Genomic DNA, 19,618 nt, shown 5'->3' on the forward strand with positions numbered 1-19,618 from the left:
GTCATCATCCTCGTGGTTCAACCACAAGTGACCCAGATATCATCCGACAATTACTAATGGTTTCGGCATCAAGTGTGGCACAATGGCCACAAACATCCCACCACCATCACTGAACGAGGGCTACATGTCACCATACTTTAAACCACAAAGCAATCTGAATGCTCTCTTGTAAAGTTAACTTTCCTGTCATCTTGGCATTCACCATAAGAAGATCTATAGACAGTCAACATATTCTCAAGGACCCTGTAACAAAACATACCCTCCAGTAATAAATATCAACAATCACAAAATTTAAGGACATTTAAAACTAGGTAGCGACTTCTCACTCACCCCCTATAAATATTCACTGCCTTCTGACTTAGCTGAATCCCATAAGGTATTCCTGCTTTTCGTTCTCAAATGATGACCACCAGTACACGCAGCTCGTGGTGTAGTGGTTAGGATTATTGCCTCCAGACCCTTTAGCATTACTGCCTCCAGACCCTGGGGCCCTGGGTTCCATTACTGGCTGGTTCAAAGACTTTTTTTCTCAGGCAATGACTCTTTATGTTGTCCTAATCATTCTATCTCGTCTTCATCACAATGACATGCAAATTACTGAAGGAGCATCAGTGGGAAGACTTGCACTATGTGGCTGAACAACTCCAGACAGGGTCTCCCAGTCAACAATGCTGTACTGTCATTTAATTTTGCTACCAACATATAAAGGAAACAATACCGGTGACTGATTGTAGACTTGTATAACCCGTCGGATTATTACACGGTCCTATCACATTAATATGCCTACCGCCTATATTCGATGTCGGCGGACAATAACCACTTGTGGGTGGAAGGAAGCACTAGAGTGGAGGGTATATAAAGCATGTCAGGCAGGAACGTGGAAAAGAGTGCAGTCATTGTCATAACACAGAAATGGAGGAATTTATCTGACGTCTGAAAGGACAGGATCATTGGCTACCAGACCAAGTGTGGAAGCATTTCCAAAGTGGCTAATTTTGTAAACTGTTAGTGTGCCGCCATGGTTCAAGCATACTATGCGTGGCAAAATGGCACTACCCAAAACTGGCTCCAAGGCAACTGTGGTGTACCCCGGGCCTCAGATGACAGGGGTGAATGACAGCTGCCGATACGCGTATGGGCGAATAGACGTGCAACTGTTGAGCAACTGACTGCCGAGACAAGCAATGGGCTAACGACAGTGTCCCCTCCACGACTGTTCAGCGAATGTCGCTTTTTACGTGCCTCGACAGTGGGCGCCTGACTGCTCCTAATAGGTGACAGAGGCTGACATTTGCGTGCCAGTACCACGACCTGATGTCCACTGAATGGTGAGAGGGGGCCTTTTCAGATGAATCACGTTATGCACCATTTGACAGGTAGATAACAGAACGCAGCATGTCATTCTCAATGGAGAGAAGTCTTCCGAAGTAAGAGTGATTTCAGGTGTGCCGCAGGGGAGTATCATAGGACCGTTGCTATTCACAATATACATAAATGACCTTGTGGATGACATCGGAAGTTCACTGAGGCTTTTTGCGGATGATGCCAGGGTATATCGAGAGGTTTCAACAATGGAAAATTGTGCTGAAATCAGGAGGATCTGCAGTGAATTGATGCATGGTGCAGGGAATAACAATTGAATCTCAATGTAGACAAGAGTAATGTGCTGCGAATACATAGAAAGGAAGATCCCTTATCATTTAGCTACGGTATAGCAGGTCAGCAACTGGAAGCAGTTAATTCCATAAATTATCTGGGAGTACGCATTAGGAGTGATTTAAAAATGAATGGCTATATAAAATTAATCGTCGGTAAAGCAGATGCCAGACTGAGATTCATTGGAAGAATGCTAAGGAGATGCAGTCAGAAAACAAAGGAAGTAGGTTACAGTACACTTCTTCGCCCACTGCTTGAATACTGCTTACCAGTGTGGGATCCGTACCAGATAGGGTTGATAGAAGAGATAGAGAAGATCCAACGGAGAGCAGTGCGCTTCATTGCAGTATCATTTAGTAATCATGTAAGCATTACGGAGATGATAGATAAACTCCAGTGGAAGACTCTGTAGGAGAGACGCTCAGTAGCTTGGTACGGGCTTTTTGTTGAAGTTTCGAGAACATACCTTCACCGAGGAGTCAAGCAGTATATTGCTCCCTCCTGTGTATATGTTGCAAAGAGACCATGAGGATAAAATCAGAGAGATTAGAGCACACACAGAGGCATACCGACAATCCTTTTTTCCATGAACAACATGAGACTGGACTATAAGGGAGAATCAATAGAGGTACTCAAGATACCCTCCACTTGCGGAGTATGGATGTAGATGTAGATGTAGATGTAGAGGTGGCCATTGGCATGTATGGCATGAAACATCTTTAAAACAAACACCCTGCACCATTCATGGGAAAGGTCCAGGCTGCAGGAGGGGCACTACGGTCTGGGGAATGTTTTTGTTGCATTCCCTGGGTGACCTTGTCATTTGGGAAGACATAATGGATAAACTCGAGTATGCATCTATTCTTGGAAACCATGTTGTCTCTCACACAGAGTTTGTTTTTCGTTGCACAATGGCATCTACCAGCAGGATGTGGTTCGAACAGCACCAGGACGAGTTTACCGTACTCCCCAGGCGACCGAGCTCCCCAGATTTAACCCCAATAGAGAATCTTCGGGACCACCTCGATGAGGCTGCTCGTGTCGTGGATCCTCAACGGAGAAACCTAATGCAGCTGACCACGGCACTGGAGTAGGAATGGTTCCACACCCCTGTCAGTAGCTTCCAGAGCCTCACTGACCCTCTTCCTGCACATGTCACTGTGGTTTGCTCTGCAAAAGGTGGTTATTCATTCTTTTGGCAGGGGGTCACTTTAATGTTATTGGACATCGTATTATGGATCTATTAATCTCTTAAGTATCATTGCTTATTAAAATAGGTTGCATATGTACATATTTATGACAGCTTCTACGATTTTCTAGTTCAAATTAATGGAAGACATTGAAGCAGTTGAGAGGCGTCCTGCTAGATTTGTTACCAGTGGGTTTGATCAATATGTGAGTAATATATTCTCGACATACTGTCAGATGGAATAGTGACTGATACCCATAAGAAATATTACACATTTTAGTCTACTGTATACTAAAACATCTGTTGTAGCTGATATCCATATGAAATATTACACATTTTAGTCTACTGTATATTAAAACATCTGTTGTTTCCAAAATGTGAGTATTATGAAAATGCTTTGTGAACTGAGAAAGAAGTCCCTGGATGGAAGAAGACCTTAGTTTAATGAAATAATATTGAGAAAGTTGGGAGAACTGGGATTTGCAATAGACTGCAGAACGATCCTACTGCACTGACACACACTGCATAAGGTCTGAGGAGATAAGAGAAATCAGGGCTTGTACAGAAGAACATCGACAGTTGTTTTCCCTCATTCCATTTGCAATGGGAGTAAAGTGAATGACTAGCAGTGGTACAAGCTACCCTCCACCATATGTTGTCCTGTTACATATGTTGCTGTAAATTAATTCAAAAAATAATTATTAGTGTGAGCATATTAACACTAGTCACACTTTGTTGTTACTGTACTTTACAAATGTAGTCGGCTATGTATAACTTGACTAATTCCCTCTCCCCAAAAGGCTCTCTGTCATTGTGAAATAGGATCTGTGAATGACTGATCTATGAAGAAAAAAATTCTTGTCAGAAATTATGTCCCAGAGCCTTTGTCTTATAGTTCTAGTGAAGACTTTTATGTAATCAGTGAATGTGATAAGGGCCAAATTGTATCGATGGCACCTATTGATCATCTGTTGCATGCTGAATGCAGCAGCATCAGAAATTTATTGTCTCACAACATATGAGTTAAATTAGTAACTTATTGGCTTATGGGATATTCATCTACAGTATAGTTTTAGAGTGTTCTGGTGTTGTGTAATCTAACTACATTACATTGTTTAATATTGCATACTACATGAAAACGGAATCATTGTAAAAAAAGAATTTTTTGTAGAGCTACATATTGTATTTCCTTTTGCTGTTTCCTGCTCAAATATCATTTAATAACCCCTTTACTGAATAATAGGGTGCAGTACTATTTTATCTTCAGAAAATACTCTCAATTTTATTTATATTTTCCCCTCTTAGTTTGTTACAAATCTTCATTCCCACGTATTGGGGAGTTTGGGCAAGAAGCTGTAGCTGACGAGTAGGAAGCACGCGTTTCTCTTTTCTCTTAGTATTGTACATAGTCACTCTGTCTTTAGTCCACGAGTGGCCTACCGGGACCATCCGACCGCCGTGTCATCTTCAGAGAAGGATGCGGATAGGAGGGGCGTCGGGTCAGCACACCGCTCTCCCGGTCGTTACGACAGTATTCTCGACCGAAGCCGCTACTATTCGGTCGAGTAGCTCCTCAATTGGCATCACGAGGCTGAGTGCACCCCGAAAAATGGCAACAGCGCATGGCAGCCTGGATCTTAGTACTGTGCATATGCTGGAAATTATTTAATAAAAAAAGATCACAATAGTTTTATGTAAAGAGAATTAGTTCACATATATATGGGGACAAAACATTTAGTATATTCAGGTATCTTAATAGTTGATAACGAGGCACCGTCGGCCTCTGTTTGCACATATTTTTGGAACTCATTTTGTTCACCTGTGCTGATATTTATGGCTTCTGCATAATTAATGAAAATTCTGTAGACTTCTTTTCTGTCTGTCAGAATCGTTTTATCGTGTTCCAGGAATGGAGCGTCTCGATGTCAGCATCGGAGACACCGGTGCGAGTTGCACGCCACGCCGAGTGTCGGTGTGCCAGAGCAAAGTGTGCGGCGACCGCGTGCGGGCCGAGGACTGCGGCGACGGGGCGGCCGGCTGGCTGCAGGAGGCTCTGGGCCGGCCCGGCCTGCGGCTGGTCAGGCAGAGCGCCGACGACGGGCGCCACGGGAAGGGCCCCGCAGGTACGTAGCGCCGGTGGCCGGGGGTGGGGTGTGATGACAGAAGTAAGTAGGGCCCATCGTGAGGCATCTGGTAAGTTCTGATTTTGTAGATCTTAAAATTCTAATAGGAACATTAAAATGCTGTGCAGTCATATTTCAACAACAGAAAACACAGTCGCTGTGATGGAAATGTCACAGATGGAGTATCGCACAGTTCAGTACGTGGTCTACTCTTGTTCTTGATGTCGTAAATTATTTATCAAGTATATTGGAAGACTCTTCTAAAATTGAATGAAATTTTCACTCTGCAGTGGAGTGTGCACTGATATGAAACTTCCTGGCAGATTAGAATTGTGTGCCAGACAGAGACTCGAACTCGGGACCTTTGCCTTTCGTGGGCAAGTACTCTACTGACTGAACTATCTGAGACTCGGGACCTGCCCTCACAGCTTAAATCCACCAGCACTTTAGCTCGTACCTTCCAAATTTCTCAGAAGCTCTCCTGCATAACTTGCCAGACTAGCATTGCTGGAAGATAGGATACTGCAAAGACATGGCTTAACCACAGGCTGGGCGATGTTTCTAGAATTAAATTTTCACTCTGCAGCAGTATGTGCAACATGTCTCCACAATATCCTTTCTTTCAACCTGCAATTTTCGCAGAAGAGTTTAGTGAAGTTTGAAAGGTCGGAGACGGGGAACTGGTGGAAGTGAAGCTGTGAGGACAGATTGTGAGTAGTGTCCGGGTAGCTCATTTGGTAGAGCACTAGCCTGTGGAAGGCAAACATCATGAATTTCAGTCTCGGCCTGGCACACAGTTTTAATCTTCAAGTAAGTTCCTTTCCAACACTGTCATGTTTGTGGGTGATACAAGTATACTGATCAAGAACTTAAACATATCTTTTGTGTTAGCTGAATAGCCAACACCGTTTTACGAGTGGAGGCCAAAATGCACGCGTTTTAACTCACGCAGGCTGGCGTGAGGAGGGAAGAACTATACTGACGTGAGGTCTGGAACATGATAAGGAATTAGAATTCAGAAAGCGGACGTAATTAGTTTGATACTTAACTTTAATCCATTAATGATGAACGTCGCTCTTGACGGTACATGATTCACAATATTATCTGTTCAGAATACATTCTTGATGATAGTACTTATAGTAAGTGAATATGGCGCCTTGCTAGGTCGTAGCAAATGACCCGTAGCTGAAGGCTATGCTAAACTGCCGTCTCTGCAAATGAGAGCGTCTGTAGTCAGGGAACCATCGCTAGCAAAGTCGGCTGTACAACTGGGGCGAAAGCTAGGGGGTCTCTCTAGCCTAGACCTGCCGTGTGGCGGCACTCGATCTGCAATCACTGATAGTGGTGACACGCGGGTCCGACGTATACTAATGGACCGCGGCCGATTTGAAGGCTACCACCTAGCAATGGTGTCTGGCAGTGATTAATGAAACATGATTACAATCAGTTCACAGCAAACAGTTTAACCCTTAACCCTAAAGAGAGAGAATTGTGCAGTTCCAACAAAATAAAAATACAAACTCTGTGCTCCAATCTCGACGGACCGTTCAGTGCTGAACAGCCAGTGTGTTATCCGCTGTCATTGACTTCAATGTGCTGTGGTACGAGAGGCACGTGGTCAACATACCACTAGAATTCATTTGAGTAGCTCCTCAGTTGGCATCACTAGGGCCAGTGTGCTCTGTTCCAGTCGCCCACTGTTGTAACAGATGAAAATACCCCCGTCATTACCGTGGCGGGTTCTTTACTTTACTCCAGTAGAGGAGTGAGTAGATGCTACAACACATAAAAGATTAGTTCACTTTACTATTACATAAATAAGAAGAATTCCCTAACTTTATGCACAGTAAAGTCACAAGTATCTACAACAGTCTATGAAAATTAATGTATCATTTGATGCAGACAAAGCCCAAGTCTCTCATGCATTTTACACTTAACAAGAACATTGACATAGAGTTCTGCCTAACAGATTGATCACACATCTGGCCTATTAGAAGATGATGCTTTCGTCTTATTAGACACTCCTGGACTGGTGTCGAGTGGTACTGTGTTCGGCCATAAGCAGAGCAATCGCAGTGACGTAGCGATACATTTGCGGGCACAGCTGCACCGGCGTCACTAGTTTGTCGACGTGGCTCGCAGTGACCGTCTTCTCACATGGTTGCAATGTGAGGTATTGACCTCACTTTGGAACCTCGCCCTTAGGATTAAATCACAGTCAGTGAGGAAAAATCCCTGGCAGCATTCAGAATTAAATTCAGGTCCACCATAAGGCATTCGGACACACTGCCCACTCAGGTGTTGAGGTGGACAAACGGATGGTAGTGGGAGACGTAGAGATCAGTGGCAGCACATTAGATGAGGCACCTTGCATCAAGATCCTAAGCATACTGATAGTAAACTGAGGTGACACCAACGTGGGGATGAGTTAGCCAAATAGCTGAGTCTGCATGCTTTGCATTTAAAATCTCTCTCACTGTGTTGTCATGCAGATGGGATTGCTAGTATACTTTCGCTCACTGCTGCCGTACAGCATAATCTTCTCAAGCATGCAACTAATGTTCAAGAAAATGAGTTCATTTCACAGAAGTGTGCAGTAAGAATACATAAATAAAGAAAATGTCCCAACTGACTCACTCACTGACTCATTATCAAACCACTGAGGATAGAAACTTGAAATTTGCCGATGGCATTGATTTTATAGGAGTAGACATTGTTTAAGAAGGGATTTTTCGAAATTACACACATATGGAGGTGAAATAGGGGCAAATATGTAGCTATTAAGACAATTTTGAACACAGGCCTATGAAAATTGGTATTTGGTTTCTCGGTCAGATGCAAAAAAATACGTGTTTCAGCATTTCTGGAAATTTAACCCCTGTTGGGGTAAAATAGTGAGCAATTATTTTGAAAATAAGTCCTTATTAAAGGACTACTAAAATATTTTTAAGGCTACATCTATGGAAATTTGTATTTGAATTCTCGGTTAGAAATTAAAAAATGTGTGTGTCAGGGTTTTTCAAAATTCCACCCTTAAGGGGGTGAAGTAGGGGTTGAAAGTTTTATGAAATATTTCATTATGAAAGCATTTTTAAAGCTAAATTTATGAAAATTTCAGTTGGATTTCTTGGCTAGAAATAAAAATTACGTGTATTACTGGTTTTGGGAATACAACCCATAAGGGTGTGAAATAGGGCCACACTGATTCACTGACTCATCACCACGCTACCCAAACCACTAAGGACAGAAACTTGAAATTTGAAAAGGGTGTGGATCTTATATGGTACGCATTGTTTATGACAGAATGTTTTGAGGAGGAGGATATTAATGTTTAACGTCCCGTCGACAACGAGGTCATTAGAGACGGAGCGCAAGCTCGGGTGAGGGAAGGATGGGGAAGGAAATCGGCCGTGCCCTTTCAAAGGAACCATCCCGGCATTTGCCTGAAGCGATTTAGGGAAATCACGGAAAACCTAAATCAGGATGGCCGGAGACGGGATTGAACCGTCGTCCTCCCGAACGCGAGTCCAGTGTGCTAACCACTGCGCCACCTCGCTCGGTGAGAATGTTTTGAAATTCCACTCCTAATGAGGTGAAATACAGGACGAAAGGCCTTTTGAAAATATGTTGCTATTAAGGCAATTGGTATTTTGTTTCGTGTTAGACATAAAAAAATTGTGTTTCAGCATTTTTGCAAATTCAGCCACTAAGAGAGTAAAATAATGGGTGAAAGCTTTTTGAAAAAGAAATTATTATTAAAGAACTACTAAAACATTTTTAAAGCTATGTCTATAAAAACTGGTATTTGACTTCTTGATTAGAAATAAGAAAATATGTGTTTCACTGTTTTTGGCAATTCAACCCCTAAGGTGGTGAAGTAGGGAGTTAAGAAAATTTTTCGTTATGTTAAAAATATTTTTCGTTATGTTAAAAAATTTTTAAAGCTAAATGTATGTAAATTGGTATTTCAATTCTCAGTTAGATACAAAGAAATATGTGGTAGGAGATGAAAGTTGCTATGGAATATCACCACAGGAATGCAAAAGGCATGACTAATAAAAACCTTTAACTTCAGCTACCACAATTACTTTTTGGTCACAAGTACATTCGGAAAAGACCATGCTTCTGTGGCCTCAATTGGCATAAAAACTTCAGAAGGTGTTGAATTTGTGACCAATATAAAAATTTAATGAAAGAGAGAGGGAGAGAGAGAGAGAGAGAATCTGTGGAGGCTACACAGTCTATGTGTGTGAAGCAGCAGATGCTAAGCTAGTATTGTATAAAGTTGGTAACCTAACATTTTAAAGTAGAGGTTAAAAATAACAGGAACTGTGCAATTTGTAACCACAGTATTGGAAATAAAAATAATTTATGAGTACACTATGCATCCTTATCTAGCATTCAGAAAGGTGTATTCTGAAAACTGGGTTGTTTTGGAAATCAGCCTTATGCAAACACAATTCTGTTTGCATAAGGCTGCTTTCCAAAACACAATTGTGTTTGCATAAGGCTGATTTCCAAAACAACCCAGTTTTTAAATCGGAAACATGGAAGAATGAAAAGAGGAGCTTCAAATCTCAGTAAAATGAGGTGTATTCTGGTTTATAAATCTTTAATAGAAAATTGGAAATCCTCAAATATTTAAAGTAGAGGAGTACCGTACTGTAGTTGTTTAAAATGATTTGATAGTTGACCCTTCATGCGTTGGAGCTGTTTTCCTCCAATCATAGCACTCAGTGTGATGACAAAATTGTTTCCCTTTGCCAGACTGCAACAAAAATTGGTCAGTTCACTTCCAGTTCCTTGACCGACTGTCTTTGGATACAAAATCGTGGGTGTGTCACTGCTATCTCATATTTCATCACACATTATAGCCACACTAAAAACACGTACATGTGATGAAACCAATGACATACACGTTTCATACACAGTACTAACCAAATAATATTGGATACTTCTGCACAAAATGTGATTTGGTGCCACACACAAAGTTGTCATAATCACATTGCATAATCCTTGCAGAACATTGTGCGAAGCCTAATTTGTGAAGGCTGCAAATTGTCATTGTGACTTGTTCACCACAGTCATAAGTATAATTACTTAACACAGTGTTGCATAATAGTGCAATGGTTAGTGTATAAACCAGACATGACTTGTAGAAGGCTGTAGGTTCGAATCTCATCAAATGTATTGAATTTTTTTATTTCTAAATCTGATTAAAAGAATGTATTATTTTTCTTCAATTAATTGTTTTAAATGTAGTTTTTTTTCATTTCTAATTCATTGCCATGTCATTTTCATCATCATATTGACCTTTTTATTTTATTTTATTTTATTTGCCTGGAATGTCTCTGTGTCACATATACTCTGCAACCAAGTGCCAACCAGAACTGCTCATTGGTTGGTAATGAGGTAGGCCGTGTAGTCAGTGTGAGGATAGGTTCAGGTGACCAATGACACAGAGAATTAACAGTTTGGCTTTATCACTGAAACTTAATTTTTTATGTCTTGAGTTTACTTGTATGTGTTAGCCTGAATCACGGTGAATATAATGACCACGATTTTATTTCTGTCGAAGATTGTTAACCGTTGTTTTCTCAGATACAGTGCACATCACAATGTCGTCATTAACTTACAACAGGAGTTCAAATTCAGGGTTACAAAGCACATTGTATGCCACAGCTCAGTTGTTGGTCACCTAAAATTAGCTGTCGATAGAGCGTCTCGCTTTTCCAACATCCCTTTTGGTGGCTGCTTCCAACATTGCTCACTGTTACACATTAACAGCACGTGTAAGTGACTCACCATGTTTGCGTATCGCCCGCAGCTGATGTGGGAACACTGCAGTGGCAAGTGACAGACGTCAACTGTCAACTCATTTTAATTGGACTATAGTCACTCATCTTATCATTTTTTTATAGCAGAGGTCTTTATATATTCCACTAAATTATAAGGGATAGGTTGGTTTTTTTGAGAAATTGCGAGAAAAATTTCAATAAAATGTCGTAAATAAGATAATTCAAGTACACCATTGTGATTTTTTGTGCAGGCAAGTCATTGTTTTCATGTATTTGTGGAGCAATGATATATATTTAAAATCGTGAATTCTATCGAACATTTTATTCTTAAAAATATGTCAGATGCTATTTAAGATTGTTTAATTTCAAACTGATTGCTCTTAACATGCATTATCATTGACTTGCCACTGTTTGCTTGCTGGGAAAGTTAATGAAACATCACCGTGAAGTCTCTCAAAAATACAAATTTAAAAGGTCCAAATTGTTTCAGTTGATAGTACTACGATTTTTGTTCCAACAAAGCAGTATCAGAATATCAAAAATGAATCTATAATTCAGCACAACATAAAATTAATTTTATTGTCACCTTACTGCAGCAGACAAACAATGTAAAGGACGGCCCGTAACATTTTTATCATCACATTGTTATGTAAATTCACATAAATAACCGTATTGGGCACAACTTAACACTGTTACTTACTTAAAAATTATTCATGTTGTTGCTGTTGTTGTTGTTGTTGTGGTCTTCACTCCTGAGACTGGTTTGATGCAGCTCTCCAGTAAAGCTGCACGCCCTCGGGAAAAATTACAGCTCTAGTTTCCCCTTGCTTTCAGCCGTTCGCAATACTACAACAGCAAGGCCGTCTTGGTTAGCGTTACAAGGCCAGATCAGTCATTCATCCAGACTGTCGCCCCTGCAACTACTAAAAACGCTGCTGCCCCTCTTCAGGAACCACGCATTTATCTGACCTCTCAACAGATACCCCTCCGTTGTGGTTGCACCTACGGTACGGCTATCTGTATTGTTGAGGCACGCAAGCCTCCCCACCAATGGCAAGGTCCATGGTTCATGGGGGTGGGGGAATTATTCATATTTACGTGGTAAGCAACAACTTTTGAAGTGCATTTGCATTCGGGAACATGTTCGGCACCTTATCTAAGTCATAGTTATCCACATCATCCTCGAATTTGTACAAATAATCCCTGAATAGCATTTAAAATTATATAGGGCTGCAGTTTCTCAGTTCATAGTGGAACTATCAATTAATATGTGTAAAGGTCATCGTGTACCATGTTTTACATGCAGTAACTGTGTTTCACATCAACTGTCCCTTACCGTAGTTCACAACTAAGTTCTTCGTATATAAATTAAAGGTAATTAAAAATATATTTATCATGACCAGTATGTGGTACGATGGTCCCTTCAAAAGGAATGCACACAATGTTTGTAAAAATACAGTTTTCATTCTGGATGTGTGAAAGTTTTACAGTGTGTAGAAACATCCTTCCCACTTGTTTTCAAACTTAGTTCAATGTGTTCCTGTGAGTGGCGCCGTCACAGTGCGTCTTCAAGATGGCTGCTACACTTGACGTTCGCCAGAAGCAACATGCTGTCATAGAATTCCTTTGCTGTGAAAACGAGACAGTGGGAAACATCCACAAGAGGTTGCAAAAGGTGTATGGAGATGCTGCTGTCAAACGCAGTGCAGTTAGTCGGTGGGCAAGCGGGTTACGTGATGAAAGCGGGCACGGCAATATTGAGGACTGTCCTTGCAGCGGCAGGCCTTGTACTGCACACACTCCAGACAATGTGCAGAGAGTTAACGAATTGGTGACTGCCAACAGATACATCACAGTGAATGAATTGTCACGCTACATTGGGATAGGGGAACGAAGTGTTTGCAGAATAATGAAAGTGTTGGTGTTAAAAAAGGTTTGTGCCAGGTGGGTTCCCAGGATGTTGACAGTGGCTCACAAAGAAACAAGAAAAACAGTGTGCAGTGAACTTTTGGAACAGTACGAGAATGGTGGAGATGAATTTCTTGGAAGAATTGTGATAGGTGATGAAACATGGCTCCATAATTTTTCACCAGAAATGAAGAGGCAGTCAGTGAAGTGGGATCATGCAAATTCACACAAGAAAAAAGAATTCAAAACCACAGCTTCTGCTGGAAAAGTTCTGGCTACGGTGTTTTTCGATTCTGAAGGACTCTTGCTTGTGGACATCATGCCAAGGGGAACCACCATAAATTCTGATGCATATGTGACAGCACTGAAGAAACTTCAAGCTCGACTGAGTTGTGTTCGACCACGTCGGCAAAAGCAGGATGTTTTGCTGTTGCACAACAATGCACGGCCACATGTCAGTCGAAAAAGCATGGAAGCGATCACAAAACTCGGATGGACAACTCTGAAACACCCACCTTACAATCCTGACCTGGCTCCATGTGACTATCATCTCTTTGGGAAACTGAAAGACACTCTTCGTGGAACAAGGTTTGAAGATGATGACTCCCTTGTGCACGCTGCCAGTCAGTGACTGCAACAGGTTGGTCCAGAATTTTATCGTGGGGATATACAGGTTCTGGTTCCAAGATGGCATAAGGCAGTTGAGAGGGATGGAAATTATGTGGAGAAATGAAAATATTGTTCCTAAAGGATGTATCTACACACTGTAAAACTTTCAATTATATAGAATAAAAGATGGATTTTTTTTAAAAAAAGTGTGCATTTCTTTTGGAGTGACCCTCGTAGTTGATAAAGTTCTGTGCAGTGTTAGATAAAGGCTTAGTTTGCAGTTAATTTTTATTGAAGCAGCTCTCCATGGTAGTCTGTCTGTTCTTTTGTAGTCTCTTCATCTCTGCGTAACTAGTCCAACCTGTATGCGTTTGAATCTACTTACATTGTCTCCACAATTTTTAACCCCATCCCCACTTCATTACCAAACTGAGGATTCTCTGATGCCTCTGGATGTGGTCTATCACCAGTCTCTTCTCTTAAGTTGCGCCATAACTTTCCTCTCCGCCGTTCATTAGGTAGCTGACATTCACCTTTAATCGTGAGCATTCTTTTGTGATACCACATCTCAAATGCCTCTATTGTTCTCATCTGTACTGTTTAGTATCCGTGTTTCATTTCCATGTAAGACTAGACCACAGACTAATACTTCCAGACACACAAATTTTTATTCAATAGTAATGTATTTTTCTTTTTCAGAAAAACTTGTCTTGCTTTAGTCAATCTACATTTTATATCCATGTCACTTCTGCAATCTGTATAGGTTGAAAGTTTAGTTGCAAACAGGTGCAGCAAAAAGACTGCTTAACAATTGAGCTTTCAGTCAAAAAAACACACACACACACACACACACACACACACACACACACACACACACACACACACACGACCACTGTCGCTGGCCGCCGAGGCTGGTGTGCAAGTAACTGGTGGGTAACTGGTGGGAGAAGTAATCTGGATGGTGGGGGTAAGGAGGAGGCTAGGCCGGAAAGGCAGAGGGATAGCAGGGTAGAGGTGGGGGGCAGTAAAGTGCTGGAGCACACAGGGGCAAGGCGGGGAGAGGGCAGGAAGTTAGGTGCAGTCGGGAGGTGAGACGAGTGGGGTGGAGGGGGGGGGAGGGGGGGGGGGGGGGAGGAAAGCAGAGAAGTAAAAAGACTGTGGGTGTGTTAGTGGAATAGAAGACTGTATAGTGATGGAGTGAGAGCAGGGGAGAGTGTAGGTGGGTGAAGGAAGCGCCTAATGAAGGTTGAAGGCAGGGGGCTTATGGGAACATAGGATATATTGCAGGGAGATTTCCTACCTGTAGAAGTCAGAAAAACTGGTATTAGTAGGAAGGATCTCGATGGCTCAGGTTGTCAAGCAGTCGTTAAAGTAAACCGTCTCTTGGCCACAGTTAGTCAGTGGCCATTCCTATGGATGGACAGCTTGTCTCTTGTTGTGCCCAGGTAGAACGCAGCACAGTGGTTGCAGCTTAGCTTGTAAATCACATGACTGCTTTCACAGGGGATGGGTGATGCAGAGGACAGTTCCCTCCCCCCCTCCCCTCATCCTCCCCCCCCCCCCCCCCCCCCTCACCACCACCCCCACCTCTGCCTAATCTCCTAAGTGCACATAGCTGTCCCTCTTAATCACTGCATGCTCCCTTAAGCAGCACTTTACTGCCCCCCCACCCCTCAGCATCCCCACCCCACCCCCAGATTGCTTCTTCCATTATGTGCAATTACTCATAGTCTGGCCTCGGTGGCCAGAGACAGTGGTCATGTATTTATGAATCGTGCTTGTGTGAATGTGTGTGTTGTCTCCTGTAGAATGAGGCCTTTTGGCTGAAAGCTTCCTTGATTAGCAGTGCTTTTATTGTCCCTGCCTGTGACTCAAAATTTTTACTAAGTGGGAGTAGCAATCCTTTTCATAAAATTATCATTATTCCATTGTTTGCTAGTGGCCATTTGCATGGACAGACAGCTTGTTTGTTGTTGTGCACACATAGAATGTGCCATTTTCCTGGATTTTCCATTGTTTCACTTTTGCAGTCAACCATTATTTAGCTGCCAAGAAGCCAAACTCATTTACCACTTGTAGTGGCTCATATTCTAATCTAATTCCTACAGTATCATATTACTTAACTGAATAAACCCCATTATCTTTTTTTATTTTTTTACTTTCAATAGTGTCCGTATAACTTCTATTTCTCCAAGTGCTTTGCCTTATATGATAGAATTACAATCTTATCAGCACACTTTAATTTGGGCTACTCCAGAGTACTCCATCTTTCACTCCTCACTCTGTACACAGACTGAATGATGTGAGGGATGGGCTATAACTCTGTCTAACCTTTTTCAGTGACCACCTTCCTTTCGTGTCCTTTGTCATCTATATCTGCAGTCTGTTTCCAGTGAAAGTTTCAGACGATCTTTCACTCCCTGTATTTTATTTCTGATACCTTCATAATTTCAAAAAATGCATTCCACTTAACACTGTCAAAATTTTCTCTGAATTTATAAATGCAATAAATAGAGGTTTTTTTTCCCAGTCCATGTTCAAAGATAAGTTTCAGGATCAATATTGCTGCACGAGTTCTCACATTCCTGTGGAACCCAAACTGATTTTCTCCCCAATTCATCTTTTAGCAATTATATCATTCTTCTGTGAAGGGTTTTTGTTACCTTTCGTGTCCTTTGTCATCTATATCTGCAGTCTGTTTCCAGTGAAAGTTTCAGACGATCTTTCACTCCCTGTATTTTATTTCTGATACCTTCATAATTTCAAAAAATGCATTCCACTTAACACTGTCAAAATTTTCTCTGAATTTATAAATGCAATAAATAGAGGTTTTTTTTCCAGTCCATGTTCATGGAACCCAAACTGATTTTCTCCCCAATTCATCTTTTAGCAATTATATCATTCTTCTGTGGAGGGCTTTTGTTAGTAAATTAAAACAGCAGAGAAGCCACAAGTTGCATATAACTTTATTTTGACGTGTTTCACTCTACCATTGTGAACAGCTTCATAACTGTGGAAATAGAAAGGAAGACTCAGGAGAACTGCCCCAATTTAATCCTCTTCCCATTTAAAAGGTGAACTAAATAATTATTAATGTCAGTGGTGTTGAGAAACAGCTGAAACCGTTGAAATTGAACAAAGCTCGAGGGCCTGATGCAATCCCTATCAGATTCTATACTGAATCTGTGGCTGAGTCAGCTTCTCTTCTAACCATAGTCTATCATGGGACTGTTGAACAAAAAACCGTGCCTAGTTCTTCGGAAAAAAAAGCATACGTCACATCCGTCTACAAGAAGGGTACTAGAAGTAATCCAAAAATCTACCATCCAGTATCTTTGACATCAATTTGTTCTAGAATCTTAGAACGTATTCTGAGTTCAAACACAGTGAGGTATCTCAAACAGAATGACCTCCACCATGTCAAACAGCACGTATTCCGAAAACATTGATCATGTGAAACCCAACTTGCACTTTTCCTACATGAGATGCTGAAAGCTTTCAATCAAAGGCATCAGGTAGATGCAGTATCTTGTGATTTCCGAAAAGCATTTGACTCGGTACCACAGCTATAATTATTGTCAAAAGTTTGGCCATACAGGGTATCAAGTGAAACTTGTGGTTGGATTGAGGATTTTATGGTAGGGAGGACGCAGCACCTTATCTTGGATGGAGAGAGAACTAACTTTGGATGTGCCCCATGGAAGTGTGTTGGGACCCTTGCTGTTCACGTTGAATGTTAATGACCTTGCAGACAATATTAATAGTGACCTCAGACTTTTTGCAGATGATGTACTTATGTATGATGAAGTTATGTCTGAAAGAAACTGCATAAATATTCAATCAGATCTTGGTAAAATTCTAAAGTGGTGCAAAGATTGGCAACTTGCTTTAAATGTTAAAAAATGTAAAATTATGCACTTCCTAAAATGAAAAAAATGTAGTATCCTGTGACTGTAACATCAGTGAGTCACTGCTGAAATCAGAGAGCTCATATAAATACATGGCTGTAACACTTCGTAGGGATATGAAATGGAATGATCACATAGGGTCAACTGTGAGTAAAGCAGGTGCTAGACTTTGGTTTATTAGTAGAATACTTGGAAAGTGCAATCAGCTTACAAAAGTGATTGCCTACAAATCACTCGTGCAACTGATTCTAGAATATTGCTCATGTGTATGGTTCCTGTTCCAAATAGGACTAACAGGGTATATTGAATGTATACGGAGGAGGGCGACATGAATGTTCACAGGTTTGTTTGATTCATTGGAAGGCTCACAGAGATACTGAAAAAACCGAACTGGGAGGCTCTTGAAGATACATAAACTATCCTGAGAAAGTCTATTAATAAAGTATCAAGAACCAGCTTTAAATGATGATTCTAGTAATATACTGCAACATCCTACACACTGCTCACATAGGTATCATGAGGATAAGGTTACAATAATTACAGCATGCACAGAGGCATTTGATCAATCATTCTTCCCACACTCCATATGTGAATGCTACGAGAAGAAACTCTAATAACTGGTAAAATGAAACGCACCCTCTGTCGTGCAAAATATAGATATAGATGTTGGTGTAGATTCAGATGTAGATGTTAATTTGACACCACCATACAATAAAATAAAATTCGCAGATTCAGCTTACAATGTGATAATGTACATTAGGTAGCCAAGGGCTGCACATTACAAACATCGGGCTGTATATAGTGCACCTGTCATACATAAAGTGGAGTAAGCTGGTTGTGTACAGATAATATAAACTCTCTGATCAGGCACATTCTAAGAGTAAATACCAAGGCATATCACTTTTTGTTGATATGCTCTTTGGTTAAAACTACCTCATGGGCCTCAATGTAATACAATGCAATAAAAAAAAATTAGTATCACTAACCTATGGCAAATATCTGCTGCTTTTTTGGGCATTCACAGATACAAATCTAAACATCATGCATGGTTATTAACCCTTTCAGACCTGATATTTTATTTACTTAAAAAAATAGTCTCACATCATTTTTACATTCAAGTGAGTCTCCTGACCACATCTTTCTAAGAAAAAATTTCGTATGATCTCTAGTTTTCTAGATATTTAATGTACACAATTGTGTTCATCAGGTCTCAAGCTTCATGTCAAACATTAAGGAGGTTAACAGTATGGAACAAGTATGCCACTCTTTATTTCACTTTAAAACAGAAGAAACAATAAAAATAATTCCAAATTACAGTTCTTATTTAAACAACACCGGTCAACAGACTGATTTTAAGGTTTAGTATGAAACTGCAAAAAACAATTTCTGTTCTTTTGGAGACACAAATGTACTTTATATTTTGTGCACTGGATTCTAGAATGCCCTGTACATTTGGGGAAGTTTGCAATGACTTGGAGCTCCTACATCATGCAAAGGTAAATTATCTATGGAATCAAACTGTATCTCTGTAGCTGGTCACAATTCTCCTCTTTTTCTTGGTATGACTCTCATGTCTGAAGCCAGTCCTTCATCAGACGGACGCCCCCTCTTCTTTTCAGTCACTTTCTTCTGGCACAGTACCAATCCATCTGCTACCCTGATACGAAAGGAAAGAAGTTCCATTTGCTTCTTCTTGACAGGTTGTCTGCATCTCGTCTGTATTCCAACCAACTTTTCACGATGGCAAAGTCAACAGCATGAAAAATCATACGCAAAGGCCATTTTCGAGATCTGATGAAAACTCTGTAGTAGCTTATCAATTGATCAAATAGATCCACACCACCCATTGCATGATTATATCTTCGCACTATTTCAAGTCTTTCTACTTTCTCATATTTATGGTGCTTTTGTCCCCACACTCAACTTCATCCACTGAGCCTTTACCAACAAAGTTTGAACACAATACAACTGGCCTATAGTCTAGCCACTTACACATGGTAATGTCATCAGCACTAGTGGTTTCTTCACAGTAACCACTGGTTTGTTTAATTATTGTTTTATCATCTGAAAAAGGCAAGTTCTTTCCAAATCTGTTTTGACGGAGAGTACCTGCTGCATTGATGCCTTGAGATTTCAGAACTTGAAACAGATGATAAGTTGTCAAAGTATAATTTATGACCTTTGCCTTTTGAGAGTGGAACAGAAAATCCTAAAACAGCAGGCCCTAATTCAAATTTTTTACAGCATGCAGTATTTAGTTCAGTTGTAGCACCTTGACACAAAAGGAAATCGTGCACTATTCCACTCTCTCCACACAACATGAAGACTTTGATTCCCCATGGACGTGGTTTCCCCTTGACAAACTGCTTTGAAAACATCCCAGTGAAAGGAATAATTCCTTCATCCACACAAACATTCTCTTCTATA

The 19,618-nt window shown here is 40.8% G+C and overlaps 1 protein-coding gene across 1 annotated transcript in view; it reads left to right on the forward strand.

Moving 5' to 3' along the window:
* The window catches only part of LOC124552479 (molybdenum cofactor sulfurase 2), a 162,196-nt gene that overhangs the window by 113,402 nt on the left and 29,176 nt on the right, over positions 1-19,618 (forward strand). The window contains exon 10 of the mRNA XM_047126760.1: positions 4,753-4,968. Within this exon, the coding sequence (XP_046982716.1) occupies positions 4,753-4,968 (216 nt within the window). The remainder of the gene's footprint in view (positions 1-4,752; positions 4,969-19,618) is intronic.

Source organism: Schistocerca americana, chromosome 10, assembly GCF_021461395.2.
Source record: "Schistocerca americana isolate TAMUIC-IGC-003095 chromosome 10, iqSchAmer2.1, whole genome shotgun sequence".
Classification (NCBI taxonomy): domain Eukaryota; kingdom Metazoa; phylum Arthropoda; class Insecta; order Orthoptera; family Acrididae; genus Schistocerca; species Schistocerca americana.